Genomic DNA, 22,584 nt, shown 5'->3' with positions numbered 1-22,584 from the left:
TTCAGTGGATTAACATAAACGTAACAATCGCCATATAAACTTATAATTCGTCCAAGTTCAATTTAATGAGGAATCATCGTTTTTTTAACTCACAATTTCCATCAAATAACATTCTAAAATCGTCATTTCGCTTTACTTGAAGTCCTATGGTTAAATTGTATATTTTAAGTTCATTTCTTTTGTATTTCTCATTGACCTGAAATGAAAAAAAAGATCGTAATGTTAATTCAATTTAATACATTATATTGATTCTGAACTTGATTGAGGATAAACTGGTACCGATAACCATATATGGTGACAGCTTGAATCCATCCTACACTTTTATTAAAATAAATGCCGATAACCATTGACATTATACCAAGCTAAACCAGTTAGTTTGTGTTAGTCTTGAGAATAAAACCAATTGTAAAATAACGTGCTTTTTCTATGAATAAAATTATTTATATTTTCTTGTTATTAATGATTTTTGATAAATTTTAAAAAATGCGAGTTTTAGCGAAAAAAACATTTATTAAGATCCATGGAGAACAGATAAACAATGGTTCACACTAAATTGGGCAATGTCTATTTGGGTAAAATGAATAAAGGTAACGAATATTTTCACTGATTATGTAAATTTTCTCTTGAGGTTACCAACGGGTAAATGACCAGGTCTTTAGATGTAGTAGCATTTTCAATACTAATATCCAACATCATATCGAGAACGTTTACGAGCTTTGAGTCCTTCAAAAAAGTCATCGATATCTTCTCGGCGAACAACTTTCTTATTATCAGCAAACTTTTTCAAGTAAGTTTTCAATTCTTCGGCCATAAAATTGCATTCCTGGATGGCTTCAATGGTTGAAACTCTATCCATCTTGTTTATCTCATTTAGTCCTCTCTCATATTGACTTATTTGGATGCTCTTTTCTTTACCTTGTTTCTCGTAAAAAGAAACTGTGTCAGTTTCATCACATATAAAGGCGCAGCCAAGACTTGAGTATTTTTTCAAGCAAGCAGTACACTTGCAAAGATTGGATCGCCAACCCTCTTCCCAGAAAGTGGCTCCTTTTAGGGTATCGATTGTGATCGAAGATTGGAGAGATTCAAGTTTACAATTAGTAGAAGAAGGTGACACAATAGAATCGCAAGAGCTTTCAATCCCAGAGTCAATGTTATCAGCATTGGAGGATTTACTATCCGATTCTGTTTCTTCAGTTTGACTTGAGGTGGCTGAAGATGTGGAGGGATTTGGGGCGATATTATTTTCAGACGATGAAGGTTCTTGTGCAGATGAAACGATTGGTTTTTGATCGGCTTGTGAACTAGCTTGCTGTTTTTGATTGATTTGTGCATTGTCTTCAGATGACTTTAGAGTATCTTTATAATAATACCATAAAAAGTCAAGTTTAGTCATACAAGGGCTACAAACCATTTCTGCGAAACCTTTTTCCTCTGGAATTTCACTTTCGAGATGTTTATCGTGGAACCAATCTTCACAAACAATGCATTGGTACATCGCATCATCGTTGTCCGGGTCAGGATAAGGGCGGTTGCAAGTACAGTATAGACCAGAGAAATTGTGGTTATACTTATTATCTGGGTTTGTGGCACTCTTGGTTGGACATAAATTACATTTAGAACCAGCCATTTTAGAATTACCACAATCACATCGGAATGAACGTTTAGTATATAATTCGTAAAGATCATGACCCTCATGACAAGCATAAGTACAGGCTAAGCAAATGCCATTTGGTTCACCAGCTGAGGGCTTACAGGTATTACATGCATATAATGCTTGACGAACAACATATCCACGTAAATATGTACAATCTTTTTCATCAGAACCACCAAGAACAGCAAAGGCATCGTCCTCTAACTGCTTCTCTTCTTCTAAAACGTCCATCATGGTAATAACATTTTCACAATCCTCGTCACCAGCAGCTTCTGGATCTTGCAAGTCATCAATAGCTTCTTCTTTTTTAACAACCCCAGTTGCATCTAGTGACGATGAGACAGGTTCAAGAGACTTGACCTCACTTTCTGACATAATTAAAATCACAATTAAAAAATACTTTTAATAGAAATCCAATAAATTTTAAGATTATTCAAGACAAAGAGTTTAACTGATCTAAAATAGAGCGAAAAAAAATAAATGCCCGCCTTGACTAAAGCTGCCATCTATTGATAGGCAAACAAACTATCCTTAATCAACCAATTTGATTGAAAATTGACATTTTTTGATCAAATCAAAACATTCCAAAACGGATAATTAGAAATTCATTTGGTGAAAGCCATAGAGATTCTTTCAAACAGAAAAAACGACCAATCAACGTAAATCGCGACAGAATCGAACCAGAATCAAGTTAATGCACAGTGCACAGTAGTTTTGTATTTTAAAAATGTCACCAAAAGTCAATCCAAATGAAGATTATCCGAGATTTAATACCTCAGCAATTTTAATTAATTTTTACAATCAAAGCTGAAGCATAAAAACTAATTGATTTTGACCTTTATGGTGATCTAATCATCGATTCAATATCGACCAACAATTTTGACAAATGATACTTGAAAAGTGTCTGTCAGCACTTTTATATGTATCGAACACATGTAATCTCAAGAAGCTAAGGTAGAAAAGCTAACAACAAGCTGTAAGCTAATCCTTAATCAATTAACATTAAAAAATCAAAATTTCAATTTTAATCATTAGCTTCAATTAGATAATAAATTAACCAAATTATTTGGTAGCTAGGATAGTTCAAAGAAAAATAAATAACTTGATGAGCAAGTACGATATGATTTATAAAAGTACAAGCACTTACTGAATGTTTTTTCATCAACTTGGTTTGCCCAAAAGTGTTTGTCCACCAATCTTTCGCCATCGTATTTTAATTGCTATCATTTAGCGCGTCATTTAATATACATAAAAATACAGACCACAAAAGTAATGGTAATAATTTGACAAAACTAGGGTTGATTATGAGTATTGTGGTTTTAATGGTGAAATTTTTCAATTTGAACAGGTCGATTTGTAGCTTGTCAGCTGATTGTGGCAATGAGAAAGAAAGAGAAAATTAACCAAGATTTACTAGCTTATGGAGCGATCATTAAGTCGATTAAAAGACGAGATGAACTGATAGATTTATTTGTTTAAAACCACTTGATAAAAATTAAAATTATCATTTGTCAGTTTGATAGTTTCAATTTTTATCGACATGATTCAGTAACAACTTTGTCAATATTACCATTTGATACTTTGACCCTGATGTTTGGAAGAAAGAGGGAGAAAAGAGAGAGAGAGAGAGAGAGAGAGAGATGAGATGTGTAAATAAAAGATTAGAAACATAGTGAAAAGGAAAGAGAATAAAACTCTGAAGGTTTTTCAAGAGGCGTTAATCATGTTAATAACGATTAAACTTTGACAATCAGTGGATTGTCTTTTCTAGCAATTAGACTAATCTTTACCTTCATTCCTTGGTCTATTGATGGTTAAAGTTACTTCTTTGAGCAGCTAACCAACATCGTTCGCCATTGTTTTAGAGTTGCTCCTTTATTTTTCTATGTTGGTTGTCCTGAACATATGGTCTCAGCTTTTTCCGGTGTTATTCTTCTTTTTTTCGTTCTGTGATAATTAATATTGTGATTTACTAATCTGTCTAACACTTCTGTTGCTTCAGTATAAACATCTAATAATATTATGTTGAATTAAGACCAGAAGTGGTTTTGTTTTCTACCAGCCTACCACCAGTTTTGCCATCTTGCTTTTGTAGGAAAATTAGCCTTTTTTGATTTGACATTACATGCAACTGATTTTGGATCATGGATTACAGTAGTGAACATGGTAAGTCAATTAGTTAATTTGTATTTTTTGGTAGATTGCAAGTTGCAATTTCAATACAAAAGAACAATTAGTCATTTTTCTTATTTTTTTCTCAAAATCTAGAGCCTATTCTTGAGAGAAACTATGTGTCATTCTGGGAAAAATTGTCCAATCCAAAATATGCCCCTCATCGTTACATTGTACTGGTCGTTTTGTGCCTCATCAATTTAGGTATTTAATAATGATTCATAATTTTAGCATTTATGTTTATTATATTCAAATATGCCACTATAATAATTACTTCTTTCTTTATCAAATATTTAGGAAATTATTATATTTATGATAACCCAGCAGCACTTGAGACTGAGATTACTAGAGATCTGGTCATTTCCACTTCACAATATACAACATTATATTCACTCTACTCATGGCCTAATGTAATTTTGGGTCTCTTTGGAGGATATCTTCTTGACAAAGTCATTGGTTTAAGAATCGGCACCATAATATTTTCTCTATTCGTTTGTTTTGGTCAGTTGGTATTTGCTTTAGGAGCTTTTCTCAACACCTTCTGGGTTATGCAATTAGGCCGTTTTATATTTGGATTAGGAGGTGAAAATCTCTCTGTTGCTGTCAATGCTTATGCGGTTAGCTGGTATAAAGGATCTGAATTAAACATGGCCTTTGGCTTAATGATGAGTATCTCTCGATTAGGAAGCACAGTCAATTTTAAAACTATGGTCCATATCTACAATTTTTTTGAGAAATACTATACTGGTTACAAGTGCCTAGGTCTTACTTTGCTATTTGCTGTTAGTTTCTGTATTTTCTCTCTGATAATGGGCCTTTTAATGGCTTATTTTGATAAAAGAGCCGAAAGAATACTCAAAAAAGAGCCACCCAAAGCTGGAGAAGAAATGAAATTCCAAGATGTCTTTCACTTTGGGCTTGATTTTTGGATGGTTTCGTTCATTTGCGTCCTTTATTATATTACAATCTTCCCTTTTATTGGACTTGGAACGTAAGTCGTGTATCAATGATTCTAATTTATGGAGTGGATTTTTCGATTTCTAATATTTTTTCTACCTTTTTACAGAGTTTTCTTTTTGAGAAAATATGGTGTGAGTGAGGACTCCGCTGATAGTATAAATAGTTCTGTTTACACTATATCAGCTATAGTCTCACCCATATTAGGAATACTCATTGATAAAGTTGGTCGTTGTATTTCTTTTGTGTTTGCTGGAACCGCAGTTACATTACTTGGACATGGTCTTTTAGCTTTTAGCTTTGTAAATCCATGGGTTGGAATCGTTTGTCTCGGATTTGGTTATTCGACTATAGCTTGCGCACTATGGCCATTAATTCCAGATATTGTTCCAGAATTTAGGCTTGGAACAGCATATGGTGTAGTTCAATGTGTACAAAATCTCGGACTAGCTTTAGCCAATATGGCTGCTGGTCACATTGTTGACTCTCGAGGTTTCCTCGCATTGCAATGCTTTTTCATAATCTCGCTCGTAGGTTAGTTGATCGTGAACTTTAACAATGTTTCATGTTAAAATCTTAATCACAAAATTAATTTTTACTAATTTCTTCTTGTCTTTTCTTTTTTTCAGTTTGTCTCATCTTGATTATCTTCTTATTTTTATCTAACTTCAACAAAGGAGGAATTCTTAATATCTCCGCTAAAAAGCGTGCAGCTATGACAGAGGCGAAAAGGTGAGCAGATTTTAATTTTGTTTAGTTTCCTTTGTAATCAAGTTACAAGGATACTTCTCCGAGCAATTGGATCTCATCGTTCTAAGTGGTGATATGCAGAATGTGGTGAACCCTTCCTCAATTGATTTAAAATTTTCCGGAGCTTAAAAACAATGCAGTTACAGTTTGCTTGTTTAAGCAACAGCAGGATAAATGCGACCCAAAAAGGACAAATGATTAAACAACTTGCTGTTATTTTGTTTCTTTCGTGTTTCACTGAAGTTTTATTGGTTTTTAAAAGGTGAACTAGCGAAGTTGTTTAAGAATTTGACCTTTTAGGTTCGAATTTTTCTTTCTGTCGTTCAAGCAAACAAAATTAGTTGTGTAATATTAGACTATTCAGGATAAGTAATTCGAGGAAATTTATTTAGAATATCTCAATTAAAATCAGACTATATCTATTCATATATTACTTTTACTCTCTGTTCCATAAAATGGTTTCTCGCTGAATATGAATCCGGGTCTTTTTAAACTCGATTGACTTTTTTGTAAATTGTATCTGTTTATAGTTCATTTCAAAAAATGTAGCCAGTCATTTTATTTTATAGAGACTGATGATTTTTCATTTATTCACCCCTACTTGTATCAGATTAACTGAATCGATTGAATTCACTGTAAAGTTAATATATAAAAATATCATGATAAAAAGCTTAGATAATAAGATAGCTTTTAGATTATTACCATGATCTAGGTATCCAAATAGCGTATACTGTGAAATTTGAGTAATAGGAGATAGGATGAATCATTAATTTTAACGAAATTACATTAATAGTTCTTACGATTTTTGCAGCAAAACTCTTTAGAGACTTTAAACATTCAAATTTACATGTAACATTTCCATAATTTTGTAATCACTCTATGTCTATTAACTATTTATCTCACCATGTTACATTGTCAATTTAATAATGAGATCCATTTTATGAGTGGAAAAGTGATTTACTACTTGATTGATTTTATTATTTGAACTATCAAAACCCTTCTTCAGAATAAGAAGCGATTCAGAAACTGTTCTGCTGATTCCAATTGCTTGGTTGAGATCTTCATTAAATTAGAAACAAAAATAAATTACTTAAACAAAAATCATCAATATCGTAATGATAAAATAAAAGGATCGCCGAGGAACAAAACCTAAGACGTGAAGAGATCGAAGGATATTCTGCCGAGCCACCTGCCCTTGCTGGTCAAGATGAAAGTGTCCGTCGACGTTACCTATCCAAGATTGGAACCCAGGTAAATTAAGACTGTAATAAATAAGATAAATGACAAATATATTCATAAAATTTATATCTCCTAGGATCCAAGCAATTTGGAGGAAGCTCGAGCCATCCGTGAGCAAATCTCTGGTCCATCTAATTAAAATTTGATCATAAATAATTAAAGACTGCTAAATCAGAATGAAAACAACTAACGGATCAATTGGCTAAATTATTTTTGATTACAACCATCCAGATTAAAAATCATTTCAACCGCTGGAATGGTTGTTACATTGTATTTAAAAATCCTGTTTTAATGTATATTTTATTTTCGTCATTTCCAGTGGATCAAAAGATCGTTTCACACATTTCTTAAACAATGAGACAATCATGTTTAAACAAGAAGCTCAAATCGGTCAATCATTATTTTCATCTACGATGAATCAAGAAATTATTGAATATTTTTTTCAAGCCCAACACATTAAAATCAATGTTTGGAAAAGTTGATGGTCAATTATTTAACTGAAATGCTAACTTTAAAAGCAAGAAATGATGCGACACTTTACATAAATTTTTCATTAATTAAAATCAAATCAATTTTATTAAAAGGTTGATCACGCATAATATGTAATCGAAAACAAAGAAACAAAATTATTTCATATTTTATAACAATTAAATAAATATAGCAAAGTTAAAATGAAGAACATTATATTCATTGTAATGCAATGAAAAGGCATTCGATTGATATGTAATTAACAGTTGATTAGAATGATATGATTTAATTTACAAAGTCTACCTTAGGCGTAGCTATTGTCAAATGTCTATCGAAACATTTCAACAGCAAAGATCAAAATAGTAATGTTAACCATTGTTGTAAATTTTTAGGATAAAATTATCATATTACATAGAGCTATACATAAAAGTATGATTAAAGATTGGCAAAGATTGACTAAAGATAAACGGAATCAACTCACGCACACTTTTTTTCTTATTATTTCACATACATTATAATCATTGTATTATTTACGTAAATTGTAATCAAATTTGATTGACAATTTACGTTTTTTGAGCTTTTTGTTTCATTTTACATTAAAGTTAATTTCATTAACGTTTAGCAAAAAAAGAACAGAAAATTCATCTGAAAAAGTCTGACATTCATATTGATTGAAAATATTGTTTTAGATGTAATTACCGGTTAAGTACAAGCATAATTATAGCTCTCAATGCTATTATCTTTACTCATTGATTCTGATCGAATGAAATGCAAAGAATGAGTAAATGTAAGAGCATTCAGGAGGGTGATGTTAACATGATTTATAGGAAAAAATTCATCATCCTGAGAAAGTGGCTTTTTCAATGTCAGATTTCTTATGCTGATTCAGTTTGGTTGTTATATTTGATTTCAGCTATGCTTGTATTAGGATGGACCGTTGGAAGAATGAAGAAGATTTTATTTCGGGTCAAAATCTTGGCTCTAATGGAGACTCTATTAATAAACTAAAATTAAATTTAAACAATTGAAAAAGTGCATTTGTTTAAGATTCAAGCAACTTAATTTGAATACAATTGTCGATATGAATTAAAGGCAGTAGCTAACTCCAGTTATAACTAATTATCAACGGCAGTGATAATGAAAATTGATATGTTGGTCAGTTTAAATCGGCTGTAAACACATGATTGTCGGTAAAACTTATTGTGCACATTTGAACACCATTGATATGAAAAATAAGATAAGTTATACGTCCATAAAGTGGTTTTGATATCTAAACTAAATAACAGATAGAACAGATAGAGCTAAACATGAGTTTCTGTGACAATTGTAGTTGAGTTAAGCTGATCATTAAAAGAATATAAATTAAACTGAATTAGAAAATTAAATTGGCTGTTTAAAAATGGAAACAGAAATAACCTTAAAATAATATAATCGACTAGTTTTGGTTTGGATAGGGAGACTATTCAAATTAATTCAAAAATGTGCATTAAACATAAATAAATTAAGATTATAAGTCGCCTTAAGATTTTGACCCTAAAAGAGTAAAAACGAAACCCTTGTTCTTCTTGATTCACCAGACGGTGTTGGTTTGGCCCTTCTAGAGGCCATCCCTAATTGTCAAATGTTCGGGTCGGAAGACGCCGTTCCCCCTTTGGATCCCATTCCAGATGATAAGCCTTCATAACCTCCATCATCCTCTCCATAGCGTCCTGAAGGAGATAGAGTTCTGGATCTTGTCCTGGCAGCACCCATGTCAAGATTATACTGTACAAAAAATATCAAAATAAAATAAATAGGATGAGTAAATGTATGTGTAAGGAATGGTGAAATTGTCATCAAAGAAAAAACTATTCATTTTCATACTCATTTTTTATATTCATCAAAGTAAGAAATGAAAATGCGATAAATTATTATTTAGTGTATGCTTCATGACATTTGTCAACATTTACTTTGCTCAAGTTTTGTCAACACACGAAATATTATAAAAAATAGTTATTAAGTTTTAAAAATATGGATTTCTTTGCATAAGTTGACAACGAAAAACAAAACCCATATAAAAGTTTTGAAGGTAAATGATCAGTTGTTGTTTCACAATTGTTGGACCCTTGACCTAGTTTGATGATGTTAAGGTAAAAATCATTTTTATCCTTTATTTATACATTTGATTAGTTCATGGATGGATCAGTATTGATATTAAATCCATTGATGGTAAAAAGGAAAAGGTTTTGCGTTTCAAGATAAAATCATCCTCTCCTATTGGCGTGTGGATAGTGATGAGCATCTTAGTTCTGATGAAAGAGATAGTCAAGGATAATATCAATTATATTGAATGTCAATGTTTCTGACAATTCACTTGGACATTGCAACTTTATTCATGCTAAAAGCTTAACTACCTTTAAATTATCCATAATCGAATCAAATGACATTTGATGAAAAAGTTGAAGGTATAAATGACAAAGAAAATGATTATCTGAAATTCATTTTTGTTCAGAAAAAAACCAATGACCGGCTGATTGGGTGAATACAAGAAGCAATATTGTAACAAATATTTTTGAGATGCAAGATAGCATTGTAAATGTCAACAATTTACACCTTCATCAAAAGCTCTAGAGTAAACGACTTTTCAAACTTACTTTTGACGCACATCCTAATGCAGAATTAACCGATAAACAAACGTAAATCATTAAGTTCTTGGCTTCTTTAATTACGTTGTCAACTTTTGTAAAGGTCGCTGCTTTTCCAACTGTTGGCTGTTTGACTGTAAATTGCAGTTGCTGGACAAATGTTGGAACTTTATCCAATTGATCGAGTAAATCTGTCTTAGCTAATCCACTTGGTACCTAGATAAACAGACGAACATCATTTATATTAAACTTGAGTTTATTTATAAATGGTAACTACAATAAATAAGCTGGTAAATGTATGTTTACCTGATAAGTAAAATGTCGAACTAATTTATAAAATTTGTTTGCTTCTTCAGCAATAAACTCTGCTTGAGTAAATAAATCTTGAGTTGTCTTTAATTCACCCTCCCCATGAGTAAATTGGTACATAGAAATAGCCATTTGAACCATTGCTTTAGCTCTACGAACAACATCATTATCCTCTGGAGCAGTCCATTTTTCTGGATCAATTTCATTGCCATTAGAAATTACTTTCAACTCTTTCGAGTTTATCAATATTTTATCATCAGACGCAACTTTTGGTTTACCTGCAGTTGCAGCAGTCATTGATCCTAACTCATTGTTAGACTGAGATTGCTGTTGATGAGAATGCGAATGCTGTAACTGCTGCTGCTGCTGCTGTTGTTGTTGTTGTTGCTGCTGCTGCTGATGCTGGTGTTGCTGCTGTAATTGTTGTTGCGACTGTTGCTGTTGTTGTTGCTGTTGAGTTGGATATGACTGGGATGTAATTGCTTTAGGTGATGGAGATGGACGTGGTAATTGATTGTTGCTACTGGATTTCCCCTTATTAGCCATTCCAGAGTCATAATGGTTCATAGATCCAAATCCATTTGCTAGATCTCTAATATCTTTACTGTATTGGTGAACATCACTGTATAAAGAAATCCAAAAGTCGAGAAAAACTTCCAGATTATCTTTAGCAATTCGGCTGTTTGGATGAGCTGATAGGGTTAAACAGGCATTTAAAATTTGAGCACTGAAAATATTAATGTGATTCTCTGTTGCCTTGGAATAGATTAACAATGTTTCCGATGTTGATACATTATGAAGTAGACGGCAAACCTCATTCAAATGATCACAAAGTTCAGTGTAAAGCTTGAAATAATCATGAAGTCGTTCAGTATCACCAGATAATGAATGATTTCGAAGTTGGTTGATAAAACTTAATTCATCAGTTAACTTGAATAATTCATCAGCTTGGTCCAAGGCAGTTCTTCGTAGCTAGAAAAGAGAAGAAAAAAGTAATCAATTGATCATTTAGGAATGAAACAAAGAACAAAATACTTTACAAAATCAGTGATATTAACACTGAACGTAAGTTAGCTAAAACGAATGAATGCATGATCTAAAGATATTATCGAAGAAATGCAAGGTTTAGTATCACTTCTCTTAGTTCAAATGATAATGATAAGTTCAATAAAATTTACGGTTAAATAAGAAAATAACATCAATATTATTTGAATGATGAATGGTTATTTGTCACGAAGTTTTGTAAAAAAATTCAGTTGACTAACCTGAAATTTAACATCATTAACAGCTTTAATTGTCTGCATAATGGATTCTTCCAAGTCTTCGGTTGGATTTGTTGATCCAGCTTCATCCTTTAGATAGAGAGAAAAAAAGTAAATAAAAAATATATTGAATGAAGAGTTTAATTTATTATTTAATATCACAAACATACAGTGGATGGAACAAGGATTTAATAAAAGTATATTTTTTATATTATAGAAAGAGTCAAAATATTGAGTGTTTGATGATTTTGAATGAAAATTGAAGAAAGATTAAAAGTCAATTTTATTTCACTCCATCACCTTTTGCTTTTTCTTATGCCAAAATATGAATGATATTAAAAAAGATAATAGTACTTACAAGGATAACTCCCAATCTCATCAATTGATTCAGTTCAATTTTAATTTTATCACAGAGAAGCAATATTTTTTCTCGATTATCATGGCGTGTATAAGCTGAATCCGTAAAATGTTGAGTCAACTCGACAAAGTAGTCGAAGGCACATAATAATCTTTCACGATAAACACCCTTACACATGGTAACCCGACTCATTTCAACCAATTCCTGAAATAAAAGAATGAAAATTAATTAGATATCAATGCGAGTTTAATTAAATCCATCTAATTAGTTGAGCAGATTTGAAAAAAGAGAAGTAAAATGTCATCCTAGATTAGAATGGTTATCAAAGGAATCAAATTGAGTTTTGATGAAAATAGTATACACAGTGTGTACGATAAAACTGACAGGCGAAGGAGGTAAAAGTAATTACACGATGATAATCACTTTATGTACATATTGTTTTACCTCAAAACGCTTAATTGCATTAAAAGTTGTTGGAAGAGGATTAATATTGTCAACTGGACCACTTGATGGAGATAATGGTGATGAATGTGATGATGAGTAACGTGAAACATGAAATCTAAAATGGGATCGCCTTGAATGTCCAGAGGAATCAAATGAATTATGGATAAGAGTTGGTAAAACGCCATCTTTAACTATATTATGAATATAATCAATGGCTCTTCGGATCTCGTTGAAAACTGTATCACGATTATCCTTGACACTTTCACAGTCTGGATGTCGAAGACAAGCTTTAGATGAAGTTAAAAGAAGAATTGTTGACCTTTCAAGAAAACGACGAGCTGAACCCATTTCTGCTCTTCTCCTTTCATCTTTCAAGTTCTGTGAAAAGGAAAACAAAAGAGCCATGTATCATTAATGATTGGTAACAAGTAAGACTTGAATGTCAAGAAAAAGTTTTATAAGATTAAAGATTACTTACATTTGAGCGATCAGAAATAAGATGGGCAAGCTCAACCATCTCATATCCAAATTGACTGTAAGCTTTAACAAACTCGGTGAAATTGGCAACATTTTCCAGACGATTCAGACTTATTGAAATCTAGATAACAGAGAAAAATGAAAGAAAGTTGAAAATTTTGCAAAAATAATTGTAGTTTAACATATTCCAAAATGTTTTGTTTAAACAAATTGACATTGGAATTAAACTAATAATATCTTCTGGCAATTGATTACAAAGAGACAAGATGGCAGAGAAGCGCGAAAAAACGTCAATCTTCTTAACAGTCGCCATCTTACGTTAATTACTTAGTAGACAAAAACTGAAAGTTATAATCAAAAGATGAAATATGAAATTAACAAAAGGTTTTATTTCTTTGCACAGAAAACATAATCGTTAACAGTCTAAAAATTATTGTTGGTTAATGATATACTTAGGAAAAGCCTAGAAGGTAAAACTCATTTGTAACAATTCATTTATTCTCATTGCTCGACTGAAGCCAAAATTATTTGCAGTAAAGAATTGACTATACCTTAACGAGCCCATTATACACTAACATTGATTTAGTAATTAATAAAGAATCAAAACAAGACAGAAACAAAATGAGAGATCAAATAAAAGACATTAATGATCATTAAAATGGAAGTACACTAAATTAAAAAATCAAGCTCAAAAATGAGTGAAAATTGAGCAAAGCGACTGAGGCAAAAAGGTATAAACAAAAAAGCAAAACAAGCTACACCTGAAAGTCTAACCTTTAATCAAACAGATATATAAATCAAGTGTCAGGTTCGAAGCTGAAATGAAGTTTAATTAAATATCAAGATTACTTACCCTATCTTTGGGTCCTAAAAGTTGATTAACCACGACAGAATCGGCAATAAGTAACACTCTTGTAACAGATGAAAGCAAATTTCTAGCTCCACGAAAAAGGCCTCTTTGATCAGAATAGCAACGTGAATTATAAGCACCAGAATCAGCAGTTAAATCACACAATTGTTCAAATATACAGGCTAATAAAAATGGTGAATAATTGAGAAGCAGAAAAAATAATCAGAATGAAACAGAGAAAAGAAGAGTTAACAATTTGATTAACCAGAAAACTGATACCAGAGTATCTGATAATATCCGAATCTTAAAGATATTAATAATGGATTTATGATAACTAATTTACCTGCAGTTCTTGATTCTTTACAAGCATCAACCATATCAATTTTAATTTCTGGATTATCATCTCCAATCGCTTCACCAACCGCAGCAAATCGTTCAATAGATTGATTAATTGATTGTCCAACTCTCAAAAGAGCTCGATGAGTTTTTTCACTTTTACTTAATTTTTCTCTTCCATCAGTCAACATGATTGTAATTGTAATTTAATAACTCCAATACTGTTCCAGACAACCAGGGAAAAGAAAGGCACAAGTAAAATGTATAAGTAAACAATTTACATGGAAAGATGTAGAAAACAATTTAATTTAATCGTTATAACGATCTTGATGGATTCACTAGCAAATTGAACCAGAAATACAAAAAAAGATGATTGATGATCAAGATAAAATTGTCAAGCTGATTGAGCAAATTGGTGAAAAAAACTACTAAAGCTCAAATAATTCAATTATTTTGAAACTAAAAACCAATCAAAAAACAAAATGATAGCACTTTTCGGTATTAGTCTATACGGACACAAGATGGAGCGTTAATTCAACACACAATCGTCCAATCACAAGACAATCATATGTTAATTTTAATTCTTATTTCATAATATGATTAATTTATATAACATTCAATGATTTTTCTGTTGTTATTTTGATAACCTACTTCTAAAAACATTAAATTGTTGCTTTAATGGTCAAATTAATTGGCCAGCAATCGGCTCCGGAACCAGCTTTAATGTCTTTCCATTTCTACATCTTTCTATTTCTGTATCTTTGTTATTTTCAGCGTTTTTATTTCAGTGATTGTAATCAAATTTAAAAAGATCATCTCGTTTGGATATTGATTTAACTACGCCTTGTGTATAACTAGATTGTTAACCAACAATTAACCTAATATCCCGGTCTGGATTGTCTACTCAACTATCACACTGACAAGTCTTTACTTTCAATGAGGATGGCTTTATGTAACAGCAAGGATTGCATATTAAAGTTAACGTAACCAGCTACTCAAACTGTCAACAGATTTGTTAACAAATGTTAATTGTTATTAAAAAAGGTTTAAGGTTTCATAGATTATTAACCAAGTTGTCAACTGTCAATAAGAAACTTAATAATAATCAACTGTAATCATCAAAATAACCCGATAAACTTGGATACATTTCAAAAAGATAGACAAAATTGGTAAACAAAAGTATCATTTTTCATAAATATTTCACCAAAATCAGACTCGCTCATTGTTATTAAACCAATCAAAGGTACAATTACAATTGAATAAACCAACTAAAATTACAAATCTGATTGAAATCTTTAATCGAATCCTTAATCCTTGTTAACCATCAAGAGATGACTTTATAACGTTGATGTTATTTTAATGAACAAAACATTGAAATTAACCAACCAAACCCATCACTTTGTGACAAACAATTGATAGTGACAAACCATGATTAACTGGACAGAAGATTAATGAATGAAAATGGGAATAAAAAAACGTTCAATTTGAATAATTGAATAACCAAAAGCCTTTTATGATTTTGTCACCCAATGACAAAAAAATAATGAAAAAAAAGGTTACATTGTTATTATGATAATAAAATACAAAAGCAACAGCAATTTGTCTCAATAGTTGAACAAACCATTTCACTAATCGATAACTCTAATTGTTGTTTAATTCAGATCAATTCACCAAATGTAGTGAACTTGGATTGCTAACCTTTACCCTTTCAGAGTGACTTCAATCAACCATCAAGTAACTACACTGAGGTGACCTAATTTCACTTTTCCCAGCCTCTTGCTCGTCTTCACCTTCATAATAATGTTATATCTTTACCTTTCAATTTTCCCATTTTTCCAGTTCTCAGGTTTAAACGATCGATTGTAAACCTTAAAATGTATTCAACATTAGATTTACATTTTGTGGTGTAAATTAAATTTTAATCAAGTCAATCTAAATATAAGTTGATTGAGGAATCAATCAGTAAATAGAGTTGAAAAAAATGAAATAAAAAGATCTTTTCAAGGGTAAAAATCTTTTCATTTTTTCCCATTTCTTTTCTCAACTCTTTTCTCGTCAATTCAGTCAACTATGAAATATATAAGATGATTGAAATCAGGTGACGCATTTGCCTCGACACTATTAATTAATTGTCAACACTTGATTCATTCATGATTATGTATTAAGGGAGTAAAGTGTTCACAAAGAAGTGTATTTAAAGCAACATTTTATGAACCAGTTTATGCATTAAACCATTAGACTGTGATCAAACAAAATGGATCCATTAAAAAATAATAATCCAGTTATTAGTTTCATTACATTACATTAATCACAAATAATCAATAATGTAAAATGTAAAGTTGAACCAAAGGAAAGGTAAAAAAGATTGCCAAATTTCTGGTTAAAATGGGTTGACTGTTTACTTTCTGGTTTTCTGGTTAATATTTCAACTGGTTTCGCCACTTCTTATGCAAGTTTATTGATTTAATTGTCACAGATTTATCCAAATTCATCATTGAAAGGTTTGAAACATTGAGTCGACCCTGAAATGTTATAAGGTGATAAACATGATGAAAAGAGTCAATTTTTGTTCCCTTTATAAACGTCTCTAAAGAAAAGGTGAATAATGAATGAGCTTTTCAGGTGTCAGCCAACTATCGATTGGAATCTGATTGATCAGCCAATGGATCTTGCAATTTACTGATTAATTTAAATCAACTATAAAATTGAAACATTGGACCCAATTGAATTAGAAAAGGTAAAAGATGAATTATTAAAGCCAAGGTGAATCTAAGACTGGATTGAAGGCAAGTGATGAATTTTGTACGTGAGTTTCATTGTTATAAATAGCATTCTAATTTGATTAACTGAGACAAACTAACTAATTTAATTAACGGTAACAGTTGAATTTGGTAACATTTGATCAATGAGAAGAAGATGAAACGATAAGTTGACAAAAATGGTTACAAATAATGAGTCTAACAAGACGTTGGTTCAACATTAAGATGGTGATTACAATAATCACAATTATAATGATTAGGGATTGCAATTTGTTCCGGTTTCTCCGGAAAATGATAAGTAATGTTGAACTGGATAATTTGGATAATGTTGGCAAACATTTTTCAACAACATCAGTAAATATGTATTAATATATGAAATAACATGAACAAAGTGAACCTGAACATGGTGAAGGAAAACAAGTAGCCAAGGACAGATGACAATATTAACGAGAAAAGGAGGTAAAAATTACAAAAGGAAATGGATGATGAGGATGAAAATGGTGCAAAATGGATGAAATTGGATGAACAGAGGAAAGAAATGGATGAACAAGTGATGAAAATGTCGATATTGTCCTCAAGTTTACCTTTCTGTCTGATCTTTTAATAATTGATGTTTGCCAACATCAATGATTAACGTTCACTGTAAAGGAATCATGAAAGGCAATCTTTTTTGTCTCAATTTGTTGACTTTATTTTCAACCTTTTTTTCAGTAAAAATTCATTTTAATGATTAAACTTGAACAAATTTTGTAAATACAAAAATTGTCTTTGTAAGTAAAATTGATTTTCAAATTTTCTCAATGTAAATGCTCTTACACTTGATTGAGATTTCACAAAATCTCACTGATTTGTCGATCATTGATTAACCTATTGTTCCCTGGATACTTGGAAATGAACAAACTGCCAATCAATTGGTTAAAGTTCACAGAATGGAACGAAATTGACCTAAATTTGGGTGTAAATTTAGTAAAACTGTTTTCTTTTTTCACCCAATTTTCCCTTCGATAACTTGAATAGCTTTCAATATTTTTTATAATTTTCAAGTTATTCTTGCATTTTGCTTAACCATGCAAATGTTTCCTTTTTAATCGATTTTCCTTTGTACTATTTCTAGTCGATAACTCAAGTAATAACTCGATTATACAAGAATATGATAGTTGCAAGTAAACCTCAGATTATACTTAAGATTCGCCAATTACAGGGTTCAGATCATTTCTTTCAATTTCATTATCAATGAAAGACAATCAAACGACTCTTCAATTATTCAATGTTACCAAGCTTAAAGATTGACAAAAAGTTGATGGAAAAGGCAAGAAAAAGAAATTTTGATTTACCCAAAAAATGAACCAGAAATACTCTCAGAATCTAATCAACTTTGCAAAATGTAAAATTTTGTAAATCAAACATTGAAAGTCTTTACATTATTGTAATGCCAAAAGTGGGTAAAATTTTGTTAATATTTTGTTTCAGAAGAAACAGAATAAATCAAATAAAACATTTTTTCTTTCCACGAATCTTGCTCAGAATTGCTGAACAAAATTGAAAGATCAGCTAAATTATTAATGTTGACCTAAACCTGAAACTTCAACAAAAGCAATTCCAAAATGCTATAAATGGAAATTGCTCAAACCTGAAATATTGGACTTCAGGATAATCTACAGATTATCTGAGGAAAACATTTCCAAGTTGAGTTACAAAGGTTTTAAACAAAAGATGATTTATGGCAATGAATAATAATGAAAGACATTTGTTTAAGATTTTACATTGACATTGAAACTGATTTTAATTCATTTGAATGAAAACTGATTTGCATTGATTTTGCTGTTGATCAACTCTTGATTTGAAATGACAAAATGTTCACTCAGTAACAATAATTGATTGAAATGTTTCAATTGAATTTAAACGCATCATTTAGACAATTTAATTGCGCATTAAACAGCTTGTTTAGGTCGCTTTATCTTGAATTAAAAGTTAATAAAATGAACTATTAAATCTAATAGCTTCACCAGATCGATAGAATGTTGATTGAAATCGTTTTTTCTCATTTTGTTGAACTGCCTCAAGTGATGATAGGATTGACTCTTTTCCAGAATAGTTGAAACATGTTGAAATGAGATTACCAGCGGTTAAGCTCATTGAATATGCAATTAATATTCAAGACAATTATGATTACTATTATTGGAATCAAGGTTGACAGTCAAGTTGTCAAAACTGAATCTATTAATACTCTGAGCAAAGGTGAATTGAAAGTGATTAGGAATGAAGTTTCAATGTGATCAATTGATTTGCTCGTTTTTGGGTTAAAGGTTGTTTAATGATTGAAATTGAATCTGTGATTATATTTTAATTAAAGTACTTAAAGTCATTATAAAATGGTAATTAATTTGAGCAAGGTTTGATTGTGATTTTATTTGAAAAGGATAAAGATTTTATTTTGTCTATTTTTTTGAATCTTTTAATTGTGATTAAAATGAAATACTCATGAAGGTTTGGCACCATATTAGGTTATAAATGGTTGAATGATGAACCAGAGTTGAATCATCTAAAGCTGGTTAACCAGAATATTTTGGGTTTGCTTTTGTTGTTGGGCTTCATTGTGAATAAGAACGAGATTAAATTGAATCTTAAATAATCAAATGAAGACTTGAAAATGACAATTCAACTCAAGCATAATCAATGATTATTAATAAAGTTGATTGGTGAAACTGTAAATGAGTGAAATCATCAACACATTTGATTCCAGTTTCAACAGTCAGTTTTGGGTTTTCATTTTGCATTCAATATTGGCTTACAATACGTTCAAATTGGATAATTCAATATAAATAGGATTTGATTAAGGATAAGAATAAGAAAATTTGTTAATAAAAAGACCAAAACACCAACAAACATGAAGAGAACAAGAATTTAGCGATTTCTTCAGAATTTTCAGACCAAACATTGAACTTGAAAATGGCTGTTCAACTCAAACGGACATTGAAAACTTATTTGGAGATCAATTTTCATAGAATTGAGATTTTGATCCTTTATATTATAAAATTGAAATCGACTTGTTAATCAGTGGATTTAAATGGATTAAATTTATTTTGAGAACTAATTTGTTGCCTTATTCAATCATTTGATGTAAACTTTAGTCAAATTTGGCTTTAGATTGTAAATTGAGACAGTTTTATGAAAACAGTTGACTGAGTTTAAAATGTTGACTTTTTTTGCGATTAAATGAAAACAGATTAAATGATTCAGTTTACACAAAAGAAGAGCTCATTAATTATCATGAATATACAATAAAACCATGGTTAGATTTTTAGACTGACTACTTAATTAATCAATCCTGTATAAACTTAGAAATGGCTTGAATGAATTATGAAAATATCAAAGTTGCTCAGTTTACTGCAGCTAACCAAATGCTTTCCCAGTCTCAAAGCAATTTCACATTCATCATAACCCAGCTTGATTAACAATGGTAATTATTTTATTGTTGCAAAATCTCAACAATCAAATGCTTCTTGACTCCAAAATTTACCTTGAATAATCATGCTTTACAATAACATTTTAGTGCAACAATATTATATTATAACTTGACAATGCGATGGTTGAATTATGAAACGAATCGGGTTTTGTAACTGATTCACCAAAGAGCTTGACTTAAGTGACTAATGTTTTGGACTCTCAAAATCTGGTTTCTGTAAAAATAATCCTTCCCTTAATTCATGAAAAATTTATCTCTAATCAGTTTTCATGTACTTTGAAGTGGACCAAAAGCTTGCAATCTTTTTACAACTTTGAAGCCAAATTTCGCCATTTTTGCGATTCTTCAAAATCCTGAGATTGAGTTAGATCACCATTTCCCCTGAAGTAAGAATCAGATTTTGACACTCTTGTCTATTTAGGACCATAACTTTACAAATTTTGATCATTTACTTATTATATTTTTGGCCAACGTGTTCTTGAAAAACACCTTAATTTTAACGTTTAATGTTGTCTGTTAGTTTAATTGTCTCAAGGAAGTGAAACAAAAGAAGTGCAATGAAATAAATATTATTGAGTTGATGTTGGAGTTCTGGAACTGGAGTGGAGCTGATAAGATGAGAGACATCATGCTCAATGGCCCGATATCCATGCACATGCAAGTCTATTCAGATTTTCTCAGCTGCAAATCAGGTAAGAGTATAAAAAAAGATTCATCTGAACAGTTTGGGAATCTAAATATCTTACATCAAGGTGAATCAATGCTTTTGTGGTCGTGGTTGATATCGATGAAAATAATATTAGTATTCTGCATTGGTAATGCTGACATTCAATCTAGTCCATTGGTATAATTGACTTTTTTTGGCAAAATTTTGAGTCAACTATTCATGTTTAATGGCCATATTAATAACTAATCACTACAATTGCACTTATTGTAGTTCATGGTGGTGAAATGTCACCATCTATCAGATTAAGTATCATGACTTTCAAGCAGAAATCCTTAGATTCTATGTTTATTATCAATGTTTAATATTTAGTTGATCCTTTTTTTAAAGACTTAATCCATAACCTGGTTGGGAAATTTTGGTACCAATTGTGTTTTGAGTTGAATTGAGTTTGTCTAATGACAATTAATACTTGAATCAATGATTTATTAATGAATGCAAATCTTTAAATAGAAAGAGATTTGGCAATAATGGAAGAGTTGATAATGGAATTGACTTTGAAAATAAAGATTTTTTCATGTTTTGTAAAATATTATTCCTGAAATAGTATTTCTATACTTTATAACATTCATTATTAACCGTGATATTTTTACAGATTTTAATTGTTCGAAGAAAGACTAACAAATTTATAATTCATAATTTAAATCACTCAAAAAGCAAATTGTGAATGAGTTGAAACCATCAAGATCATAACCATAAACCTTTAGGATAGCAAAAACACATTTCAATAACATTGCTCTTACCTTTCAGCTTTTACCGATGGAAGCTCAGGCTGAATGTCCAGTTAATGGGAAATCAATGGACAAGATATTTGATATGTTTAATAGTGACAATTGGCGGTAGAAATTAAGATTTGGTCAAAATCCTTATGAGCAAAATTGGAAGCAGAGTATTGCTAGTCAATAGATAGGCGGCTATTCAAGTCAACTTTAGTCTAATATGATGTTTTACGTTTTCGCCCAATGATTAGACCGTCAGAGGTGGTGAAATTAATTGTTGATCGTGATGGTTAAATGGTCAAGAGGAATTAAAGACAGAAAAAACACACACAGAGTTAACCATTACGAAGATGGAGGATAAACAGGTAAAGCGAGTGGGATTGAACCTACAATGGTGCAAAGGCAAATCAAATTCAACAGCCACTCATTTATTGAATATTTACAATCAATAGGACATAAATAATTTAAGAGGTTCACAATTTGATGATTGGTAAGATGGCAATAAAGTGGGAAAAGGTTTAGTCACAATTTTCAGGTGAATTAAAAGCTACAGTGATAGGGTTCATCTGATGCAACACACAGTTAACTTGGAGACATTTTGGTTATAACGGATTGTACAGGTTACTGATTAATATTTTCCCACTTAGGTATATCACAATTAACAGGTAGGTTTTTGAACCATACAATGTTTAAATAATGAGTAAACAAGCGTTATAAACAAACTGTTGTTGATAATGAATCTCAATGGTGTTTCATGCTTGACTCTGGAAAGGAAAGAGTTGTTAGCAAAAAATAAAATGTTACATTCATTGAATCGACTCAGATCTTTATCATGACTCCCTTTGACTTACCTTTATTTTACACCGCTTCTCAGTCAATAATATGTTTACATGAATAAACCAAAGATGGCTGGCTCAGATTGATCACTGAATAAAAGCGGAAACAATTTGAAACGAAAAATAATCAATTTTCAAATTAACCTCACTTTTCAAATCATCTCGAAAAATAAACCTTCT

General features: G+C 31.0%; 3 protein-coding genes across 5 annotated transcripts; 1 reads left to right on the top strand and 2 right to left on the bottom strand.

The window, feature by feature from the left end:
- Window positions 1-490: 490 nt before the first annotated feature.
- LOC107362762 (putative E3 ubiquitin-protein ligase UBR7) lies at window positions 491-3,279 on the bottom strand. 2 transcript variants are annotated; one of them, XM_089266575.1, is made up of 2 exons: window positions 2,802-3,279; window positions 491-2,022 (listed from the first exon to the last, which is right to left on the bottom strand). In XM_089266575.1, exon 2 carries the CDS (start codon window positions 1,886-1,888, stop codon window positions 680-682), a length of 1,209 nt encoding a protein of 402 aa, XP_089122701.1. In that variant the 5' UTR covers window positions 1,889-2,022; window positions 2,802-3,279; the 3' UTR covers window positions 491-679. The 2 variants fall into 2 exon arrangements, with proteins under 2 accessions (XP_089122701.1, XP_015785376.1); XM_015929890.3 differs by lacking the exon at window positions 2,802-3,279 and having other exon boundaries at window positions 491-2,097.
- Window positions 3,280-3,351: 72 nt separating this feature from the next.
- Window positions 3,352-7,451, top strand: LOC107362421 (lysosomal dipeptide transporter MFSD1). Of its 2 annotated transcripts, none has more exons than XR_016198078.1 (7): window positions 3,352-3,820; window positions 3,923-4,030; window positions 4,124-4,817; window positions 4,893-5,317; window positions 5,413-5,515; window positions 6,540-6,784; window positions 6,849-7,451. XR_016198078.1 is itself a non-coding variant. In XM_015929490.3 (7 exons), the coding sequence occupies exons 1-7, from the start codon at window positions 3,799-3,801 to the stop codon at window positions 6,909-6,911; spliced, it is 1,536 nt and encodes a 511-aa protein (XP_015784976.1). In that variant the 5' UTR covers window positions 3,352-3,798; the 3' UTR covers window positions 6,912-7,451. The 2 variants fall into 2 exon arrangements, 1 of the variants encoding a protein (XP_015784976.1); XM_015929490.3 differs by having other exon boundaries at window positions 6,664-6,784.
- On the bottom strand, window positions 7,319-22,566 carry LOC107362418 (alpha-catulin). The gene is made up of 11 exons (XM_015929485.3): window positions 22,420-22,566; window positions 21,593-22,332; window positions 13,908-14,121; window positions 13,568-13,746; window positions 12,716-12,835; window positions 12,238-12,615; window positions 11,794-11,997; window positions 11,439-11,525; window positions 10,171-11,145; window positions 9,874-10,080; window positions 7,319-9,004 (listed from the first exon to the last, which is right to left on the bottom strand). The coding sequence occupies exons 3-11, from the start codon at window positions 14,089-14,091 to the stop codon at window positions 8,858-8,860; spliced, it is 2,481 nt and encodes an 826-aa protein (XP_015784971.1). The 5' UTR covers window positions 14,092-14,121; window positions 21,593-22,332; window positions 22,420-22,566; the 3' UTR covers window positions 7,319-8,857.
- Window positions 22,567-22,584: the final 18 nt, after the last annotated feature.

Source organism: Tetranychus urticae, chromosome 1 (genome assembly GCF_039701765.1).
Source record: "Tetranychus urticae isolate SD_2017Ah chromosome 1, NJAU_TeUrti_SD_1.0, whole genome shotgun sequence".
In the NCBI taxonomy this organism is placed as follows: Eukaryota; Metazoa; Arthropoda; class Arachnida; order Trombidiformes; family Tetranychidae; genus Tetranychus; species Tetranychus urticae.
The sequence above is the reverse complement of the archived record's forward strand: the minus strand, read 5'-3'. Positions and strand labels throughout refer to the sequence as shown.

Coding starts and splice junctions, on each gene's coding strand:
- LOC107362762 (XM_015929890.3), bottom strand. CDS start 2,029: ATGTCAGAAAGTGAGGTCAAGTCTCTTGAACCTGTCTCATCGTCACTA.
- LOC107362421 (XM_015929490.3), top strand. CDS start 3,799: ATGGATTACAGTAGTGAACATG. Junction 3,821..3,922: donor GGATTACAGTAGTGAACATG/GTAAGTCAATTA, acceptor CTCAAAATCTAG/AGCCTATTCTTGAGAGAAAC. Junction 5,516..6,663: donor GCTATGACAGAGGCGAAAAG/GTGAGCAGATTT, acceptor ATAAAATAAAAG/GATCGCCGAGGAACAAAACC.
- LOC107362418 (XM_015929485.3), bottom strand. CDS start 14,091: ATGTTGACTGATGGAAGAGAAAAATTAAGTAAAAGTGAAAAAACTCAT. Junction 12,836..13,567: donor TTTTAGGACCCAAAGATAGG/GTAAGTAATCTT, acceptor TCTGTTATCTAG/ATTTCAATAAGTCTGAATCG. Junction 10,081..10,170: donor TTCGACATTTTACTTATCAG/GTAAACATACAT, acceptor CTGTTTATCTAG/GTACCAAGTGGATTAGCTAA.